This window comes from Nicotiana sylvestris, chromosome 4, assembly GCF_000393655.2.
Source record: "Nicotiana sylvestris chromosome 4, ASM39365v2, whole genome shotgun sequence".
NCBI classification, from domain to species: Eukaryota; Viridiplantae; Streptophyta; class Magnoliopsida; order Solanales; family Solanaceae; genus Nicotiana; species Nicotiana sylvestris.
Genome location: NC_091060.1, coordinates 102,044,870 through 102,054,290, shown reverse-complemented (window position 1 = coordinate 102,054,290; position 9,421 = coordinate 102,044,870). Strand labels below are relative to the sequence as shown.

General features: G+C 40.0%; 1 protein-coding gene across 1 annotated transcript; it reads right to left on the bottom strand.

Moving 5' to 3' along the window:
* Window positions 1-4,819: 4,819 nt before the first annotated feature.
* LOC104232082 (uncharacterized) lies at window positions 4,820-6,016 on the bottom strand. Its single transcript, XM_009785182.2, has 2 exons — window positions 5,846-6,016; window positions 4,820-5,770 (listed from the first exon to the last, which is right to left on the bottom strand). Exons 1-2 carry the CDS (start codon window positions 6,014-6,016, stop codon window positions 4,820-4,822), a joined length of 1,122 nt encoding a protein of 373 aa, XP_009783484.2.
* Between the last annotated feature and the right edge of the window lie 3,405 nt (window positions 6,017-9,421).

Here is a 9,421-nt window from a genome sequence, read left to right as displayed (position 1 = left end):
ATGACATATGTAATCTAGGCACGCTCGTTTTACTTGTTGGCTACTTTGGCATCATAGTCAGCCGTGCCTGATGACCAATCCTCAAAGTATAGGTCGTTAATGGTGGCGTCATTACAGAGTACTTGGACCCCTCGAACTTGGATAGATTGTGCAAACATCTTGTTCCTCTTTTGCTCAACATTCCTTGAGGCACCATAAGAAGCAAAGAACTCCCGCAAAAGTGTCTCATTATACTCATCTAGGAATTCATTGATGAACTCCCATTTCCTCTTCTTAATGTTCTCAATCACGTGAAGGTAGTGCTCATTCAGATCGTTTAGACTCAACTGCTTCTCCTCAAGAAACTTTCTCTTTGTTAGCCCTTCTTTGTATAGGTTCATGAAGCCTGTGACCCAAAATCTTAGATTTAGATCCTCTCCAATCTTCCATCGTGACTCAACCTGTAGGTCAATAGATGGCCTAAGGTCATTCTGTGCCTCCTCCTCTTCAGACTAGAAGGAGTGCTCAGAAGTGTTGTGGTATTTTGTACACCGTGGACATTTGGATTGTTGTGCCTATTGGCTCAGAGTAGCAGCTCGTTTCCTTCCATGAGCTGGCGGTGATCGCATTGAAATATACTTATTTGGTGCCATTCCTGTCAATGAAACAATGCATGAGTGGTTAAAATAGTGTAGGGATCATATTGAGTGAAAATTACTGATGCAAACAGCTTGTGTGATGGGTTATGTGATCGCTTAATCACTTTGTGAACCGCAAACTCATCCTATATTTACAAAACACAGAAGGCAAACATTTATGCGGTCGCAAAATAGGCCGCATATTATGTTATGTGACCGCAAAGTGGTCATATTTCAACTTACCAGATAAGCCATTTAACTTACCCTGTTTGTGGCAAGTATACGGTCGGCGAAAATTGCTTACGATCGCAAACGCAATCGCAGAACCATTTTGCATCAGGCCACCTAGGGTTCGTTTTGCGACAACTTTGTGGACCTCAAATCAATTATGCGGGCCACAAAGATTGTCTTCTTCAGTTTAAACATGCTCCTCTCACTCAAAATGCACACCTCACTCAAAAATGTGCATCTCAATCACAAATGCTCACCTCAAATTATCCACCCAGATCCCCATATCAAAGTTTTGAGAGGAAAGGGGAGGAAAGAAGTTCAATCAATTCCTAATCATGCAACACAACCTCGAGACACACCTACTCTCAACCAATTTCCTCACTTTAATATCAATATTAATCAGAGGGAAATAGGAAATCAGGGGAAATGACTATGGGAACTTCAGAATTGAAGAAGAAACATGCAATGCAGCCACAAGAAAGAGGGAAGAGAATCATATACCAGATGTATGATCAAGATAATGTGGACGAAATGAGTATTCGATGCAAGCTCAATCTGATCCTCTTCATGTGATTGTGTGTGTTTTTGATATTTGCTCTTCTACTTTTTGATTTTTTTCTTTGATCATGTTATAAAGTGCTTGTGTGTGAGTGAGAGTTGGGCTGCGACTAATATGTAAAAGGTATTAGAGTTTTGTACCTGTGCATTTTGCAGTGGGCAAGTGAGTCGCATAACACATTATGCGGTTGCATATGTGCTATGCAATGGATGATTGTTCACATCGCTCACCTTAACTTCGTGACGTGTTCTACGGTCTCATAGTTGTTATGTGGGACTCAGAAGTTAAAATCTTATCGCATTTTTGAGGACCCAATTTGCCAATTTTTCTGCCTGTGTTTGCGATGCCTATGCGGTTCGCAAAGTCATTATGCGACTGCATAGTTGTCGCAAACCATTGACCTTTATTTCCATCATTTACCTCAGCACTAGCACCTTATTCATGATACTTTGGACTATCTGCATTCTAACACACATGTCAACCTGCTCAAAACTATCAACTAAACCTACATAAATGAAAAACTAACAAAAGAGTGTAACCACACATGGGTTGCCTCCCAAGAAGCGATTGATTTAATGTCACAGCATGACGATGTTGGGGGCTGTTATTGGACTATCCTTTAGAACAAATTGCTCTATCAAATGCCTTTCTCTTATGGTACTGATGTAATGCTTGTCTCGTTGACCATTCATTTTGAATGTTCGAGTTCCATCCTCCGACTCCAATCCAATAGTACCATAGGGGGACACACTCACATCTTTGAACGGGACAGATCATTTGGATTTGAGTTTGCCCGAAAATAACTTGAGTCTTGAGTTGAATAGTAAGACCAAGTCACCGGACTTGAATTCCCTCTTTAAGATCTTCTTGTCATGGATAAACTTCATTCTCTCCTTATACATGGCTGAACTCTCATGGTCATGGAGACAAAATTCTTCCATCTCATTGAGTTGTGTCATTCTAAGGTTAGCAGCTTCAGCCCAGCTAAGATTCAACTTCTTCAATGACCACATGGCTTCGTGTTCAAGCTCTACTGGCAAGTGACACGCCTTACCAAAAACCAACCAGTACGGTGAGCTACCAATGCGAGTCTTAAATGTCGTGATATGCCCACAACACATCATCTAGCTTCCTTGACCAGTCAGTCCTATTTGCATTGACAGTCTTTGTTTGGATGTTTTTGATTTCCCTGTTAGAGACTTAACCCTGAACACTCAACTGAGGATGATAAGGTGTGTCTACCTTGTGTTTTACGCCATACTTTTCAAGCAGCCCGATGAAATCCTTGTTGCAAAAGTGAGAACCACCATCACTAAGGATGGCCCTAGGGGTACCATACCACGTGAATATGTTCTTCTTCAAGAATGCGGTTACACTCCTTGATACATTATTGGGTAAGGCGCTTGCCTCTACCTATTTGGAGACGTAGTCCACAACCACCAAGACATATATCATGCCATAAGAGCTCACGAAAGGGCCCATGAAGTCTATCCCCCACACATCAGAGATCTCGACCTCCATTACAAAATTCATAGGCATCTCATGTCTTTTAGATATTGACCCTTGTCTTTGACATTGATCGTATGCCTTGACCATTTGATTTGCGTCTTGGTAGATCTATGGACAATAGTAGCCATATTCAGCAGTCGTCTGGTTTCCTCCATGATGACCCCCAACCGGGTAATCATGGCATGCCTTGAGAATTGGAATTACCTCATCTTCCGGAACACACTCCCGAATGATCTTGTTGGCACAAATTCGGAACAAAAAGGGTTCCTCCCAATAGTATTGTCTATATTCCCGCAAGAAATTTTTCTTTTGATAAGTCTCCAATCCATCGGGAACAAGGTCACTAACCAAAAAGTTAGCGATGTCAGCATACCAAGGAGCGAATGTGCTAGACAATGCCAACATGTGCTCATCTGGAAAGACATCATTGACTTCAAGGTCTTCTTTTGGTCTCCCTGCCTCTTCAAGCCTAGATAGGTGATCCGCAACTTGATTTTCTATCCCTTTCTAATCCTTGACTTTGAAGTCAAACTTTTGCAATAAATGGACCCGCCGAATCAATCTTGGTTTGGCATCCTTCTTTGCCATAAGATAGTGAAGAGCAGCATGATCAGTGTAAACTATCACTTTGGACCCCAACAAATAAGCCCAAAACTTTTCAAAAGCATAGACAATGGCGAGAAGTTCTTGCTTAGTCACAGTGTAATTCATTTGAGCGCCATTGAGTGTCTTGCTTGCGTAGTATACAGGGTTAAGAATTTTGTTATGCCGTTGACCAAGCATTGCCTCAATAGCTACACCACTAATGTCACACATGAGTTCAAATGGAAGAGACCAATTGGGTGTGACAATAATAGGAGTCGTGGTGAGCTTTTATTTCAATTCCTCAAAAACTTTGAGACACTTCTCATTAAATTTAAACTTTGCATATTTTTCAAGGAGCTTGCACATAGGGTTTGCAATTTTTGAGAAGTCCTTGATAAAACGCCTATAAAAGCCGGCGTTCCCCAAAAAGCTTCGGACACCTTTTACTGAAGTTGGTGGAGGAAGCTTGGAAATGATTTTGATCTTTGCCCAGTCACCCTGTATGCCCTGTTTGAAAATTTTGTCGCCCAACACATGGCCCTCGTCCACCATAAAGTGGCATTTCTCCCAGTTTAGCATAAGGTTTGTTTCTTCACATCTTTTAAGAACTTGTCTAAGGTTGTCAAGACAATGCTCAAAGGAATCACCCACTATAGATAAGTCACCCATAAACACCTCTAAGAAATGTTCCACCATGTCCGAGAAGATTGACATCATGCACCGTTGGAAAGTAGTTGGGCAATGCATAGCCCAAATGGCATACAACTAAAGGCAAAAACCCCATATGGGCATATGGATGTTGTCTTCTCTTGATCTTCCATTGCGATATTGATTTGGTTATAGCCAGAATATCCATCCAAGTAGAAATAGAATGACCTTCCCGCTAGCTAATCAAGCATTTGATCAATAAAAGGCATAGGGAAATGGTCTTCGCATGTACCATTGTTTAGCTTCCGATAATCCATGAAAACTCTCCAACTAGTCACTGTTCTCGTTGGGATGAGCTAATTTTTGTCGTTTTGAATCACGGTCATGCCTCCTTTCTTTGGCACACATTGCACCGGACTCAACCAAGAACTATCGGCAATGGGTTTGACCACCCCGGCATCTAACCATTTGATGATTTATTTCTTTACCACCTCTTGCATGGAAGGGTTTAACCTTCTTTGATGCTCTACACTTGGTTTTCTTTCTGCTCCAATTGTATCTTATGCTCACAAATTTCGGCGGGAATCCCTCGGATATCCGCTATTGTCTACCCAATGGCTTGCATGTGCTCCCTCAATACATTCAACAGTTGTTCTACTTGCACATCATTCTACAAAGAAGAAAAGATTACTGGTAGAGTGGCATTAGAGCCAAGAACTTTATACCTCAAGTGCAATGGAAGTGGCTTGAGCTCAAGTTGCGGCGGCTCAATAATTAAAGGCCTAGCGGGAGGAGTGACTTTATTCTCTAAGTCAAGAGAAAGTTTCAATGGTGCATAAGTGTAGGACCCAAGTCCTTCTAATGCATTCACCGATTCTATGTACCCCTCCATGTCTTCACCATCAACATTTACCAAAATAGCCGCCAATGCCACACCAAGGCATTGTTCTTCCATCATCATCTCGATTGCGTCTTCTACCTCATCAACAACATCAATGACTGAGATGCTATCATATAGATGTGGCAACTTCATACCCTTACACGCTTGAAAGGTAACCTCTTCGTCATTAACTCGGAACTTGATCTCATTTTGTTCTGAATCCATAAGTGCTCTTCCGGTATAAAGAAATGGTCTCCCCATGATGATAGGCATTTCTTTGTCAATAGCACAATCAAGGATCACAAAGTTGGCGTGGAGGAGGAACTTTCCCACTTTCACAAGAACATAATCAACAATCCCCATCGGTCTCTTTATTGAACGATTGGCCATTTGCAACCTCATACTTGTAGGCTTTGGCATACCTAACCCCACTTGCTTGTAAATAGAAAGAGTAAATAAATTTATGATAGCCCCATTATCGCAAATAGCTCTTGCAAAATCACGCGCCCCAATAGTGCATGGAATGGTAAAAGCTCCCAGGTCTTCTTTCTTTTGAACTGTGGTTGTTGCAATGAAGGGAGTCACATTCACAACTTCATTCTTGGTAGTTTTCTTCTTAGTGATAAAGTTTTTCAAATACTTAGCAAAACCCGACATCTCTTGAAATGCTTCCACAAATGGAATATTCACCGATAATTGATTGAGAATGTCATAGAACTTCTCGAGTTTGCTATCATCAACCTTTCTAGAAAGTCTTTGAGGAAAAGTAGGAGGAGGTCAAGGAATTGGTGCTAGTGTTTTTGGTGTCTCTTTCACCTTTTCCTTAACCTCTTCCCAATTCACTTCTTGAATTTTCACCTTTTCTAGGACCTTTTTAGCTTCAACAACAACTGGCACCTCAATTTGTTCTTTAACTTCTTGTTTGGAATCTTCCACTTCTACCACTTGTTCATTCTCTTCTTGAAGTATTATCCCACTCCGAGTCATGATTCCCATATAATGAGAAGTTGGACTACCCCCACTACCTTTTGGGTTTGCAATTATGTCACTTGGGAGTGTGACTTTTTACTTCGGATTCTGCTCTCTTGAGAGATCTCTCATTTGCATCTCCAACTTTTGAATAGATGCGGTATGAGAACTGACAAGCTCGGTCATATTCCTCATTGAAGTGTCGGACCTGTCTTGATTTTGCAATCCTCATTCAAGCATGTTTTCCAACTTATAATCACTTGAAGAACCTTCCTTCCAATGCGGAAAGTTGGAATATTGCATCTTCGGTGGAACATAGGGCTTTGAACTCAAATTTGAAAAGTTGTTTTGTTGTTACTCCAATCCATTGATTTGAACTACCTTGGTCATTTCGCCATTGTTTGTTGTCGTGCCCTTGCGGGTTAGGCCTCCATTGGCTTTGTTGTCATGAACCTTGGTATGGTTGCCTTTGATAACCTCCTTGAGATTTGTTGACATAATTTGCTTAATCATAATCCTCATTTAATGTGGGTTGAACGTCTTCCACCAAATTCACCTTTTTTGTTTGGTTTCAGTGAACATCTTTGTCAACACATTGACGTTGGTGGCAAGCCTGACAATTACTTGATCTCTTTCTTGGTTCTCGTTAATTATGTTGGTCAAGGAAGGAGTACCATATGCAATTCCACCCGTGGTGTCCTTTGAGTGTCAAGCATGGTTATGTTTTACCAATTTGTCAAGGATTTGTGTGATCCTCGCAAATGTTTTATCAATAAAATATCCATCAACTGCATTTTTTGCTATAGATTGATTCATAGGATCCAAGCCAGTGTAAAATTTCTCCAACAAGATAGATTCTGGAAAACCATGATTCGGAGACCTCACCAAATATAGTATCAATCAATCCCATGCCTCATGTAGATGTTCTTCCAGCAATTGCTTGAAAAAGAAAATTTTATCTCGGAGCTCAGACTTCTTGCTTTGTAGGAACCATTTAGCTAGGAAAGCTCGGACGATTTCAGGCCAAGAATGAATGGAATTTGGTGGTAGATTTTGGATCCATTTCCTTGCCTCTCTAGCCAGTGAGTACTTGAACATCCTCAATCTTAGGGCATCATATAAGACGTTATGTTGCTTGCGCATCGCGCACACACCGAAGATGTTTCTGAGATATTGTGTCGGATCATCATCGGTGGAATTTCTGAAAAACCCCTCTGCTTGAGCATTAGGATTAAACCGTGTTCCACCTTGAAAGTGGCAGCATCAACTCTTGGAGGTACAATAGCATTTGTATCCTCAATGTACTCATCTATGTCCGCAAAAGGATTCTCTTCTTCATCATACTCGGCCATGTTTTCCTATCAACACCAAGCAAAGCAAGCAAGGTGTGATGGAACAGAAGAAGACGTAAAGTAAAGCAGACACTAATTAGTAATTTTAAAATTGCATTCCCCGACAATGATGCCAAAATTTTATACGCTCAAATTACACTTTAAATAAATAGTGTAAGGCGGTTGATGTCAAATATAATAACCAAACAAGGTTGTGGTCGAATACCACAAGGAATAGGTGTGAAAAGGTTACTTGATTAGTGTGAAACTTGACTTAAGTCATAATTCTATTCCTTTATCTTAACAATTGAATGATATAATTCTGATTTAACAAGATAGCTATTTTGTTGTGAGAATGTGATTAAATTGATTAAGGAAACCAAGGTTGTGTCCCCATCACTTAAATGTAATGCTATCAGTGTTAATATGATATATTTCTAATGGAAAGTCCTTTAATATGCAAATAGTTTCTATATGAATACCCAATATTTTTCAATGGTTGGGTAGTATTTTCTCTTTATGATTTTCCCAAATATAAAAAAGTTGCAATTAAGAAAAACCAATTTATGCCAAGTGAACCCACTTATTCCTAAGTGATTCTATTAAACAAGGTTTAAAGTCTTGAGTTCTTGATATTCACTTCTACCAAACCATAACCCACTTTTCCAAGTAAAGAAAGAGTAAAATGGAATAAGTTAATGTTTGGAACCACTAACAATAAACAAAGCACAAGAAATGAATAAATATCAACCAATCATTATATATATTCAATGTTAAACACCCATTAATATTACACCCATTTAGGGTCCACAACCTTAGTATTTAAAACTAGCTACTCATACTAAAATACAAAAACAAAGAAATAAGTAGAGTCATAAAGCTTACAAAAGTGCAAGATTCTCTCTTCGCAAGCTTCCAAATTAATGGTATATTCAATGCCTTTAATGTAGTCCCTTTTCAGACTTAATGCCCCATAAAAACCCTAGTAAATCTATTTATAGTGGACTAAAAGTCGGGGTCAAGATTGGACAAAATTTCCCCTCTACAAAGCTCGTATGCGACCGCATAATGGTCGCATACCATGTATGCAGTCTGCATAGTTGACAATTGCGCCGCAGAACTTTAGATCCTCAAGCCCATATTCCACCGCATTTCCATTATGCGGTCCATATATCAGTTATGCGACCGCATTTTTCATCGCATAATTGCTACGCGGGTTCTTCACTTTCAATTATGCGGTCATTATGCGGCTCGCAAATGTGCTATGCGACCACATATTGGATCGCACAATCTTCTCTTCATTTGGCAAAATAGCTGCTTCAGTTTACGGTGGTTATGCGATCCGCATAATATTTCTATGGTCCCATACTTGTAGCATTCCTACTCTTTTGTGGCTTTTTGAGTTTTTTTCCATGTGTTTGGGTCTTCAAGTCTTATGCACTACAAAACACCAAAACTTTATAAGATTTAACTACAAATGCATTGAAAGATGAACTAAAGTCTATGTAATCTTTATCAAAAGTGCGGAAATTCTACGGCATAACAATAACGCAAGCGCGAAGTATATCCTCTAATATCTGAATAGTGCGCTCAGACTGTCTGTTTGTCTAAGGATGAAATGCTATACTCAACTCAACCCGCGTGCCTAACTCACGTTGTACGACCCTTCAGAAGTGCAGGGTGAACTGTGTAGCTTAATCAGAAATGATAGATACCGGCACGTCGTGAAGACGGTCGATCTTGCGATGTAAATCTCAGCTAACTTCTATAAAGAATAGGTAACTGCCACTGGAATTTAATATGCCGACTTGGTCAACCTGTGCATAATGACACATACTGCATTGAACTTCTTCTGAGTCCATGGGAGTCGAACAATAAATTAAATAGTGATACGCTCTCACTTCCACTCAAGAATCTCTTTCCTTTAAAGAAAACTAACAGGCCTCTGATGCTCGTACTTAACTTGCTGACAATTTATACATCGTGCTACATATGCAACTATATCCTTATTCATCCTCCCCCACCAATAATATTTTCGCAAATCCTAGTAAATCTTGGTGGCACCTAGATGAATAGATTACGGGAACTGTAG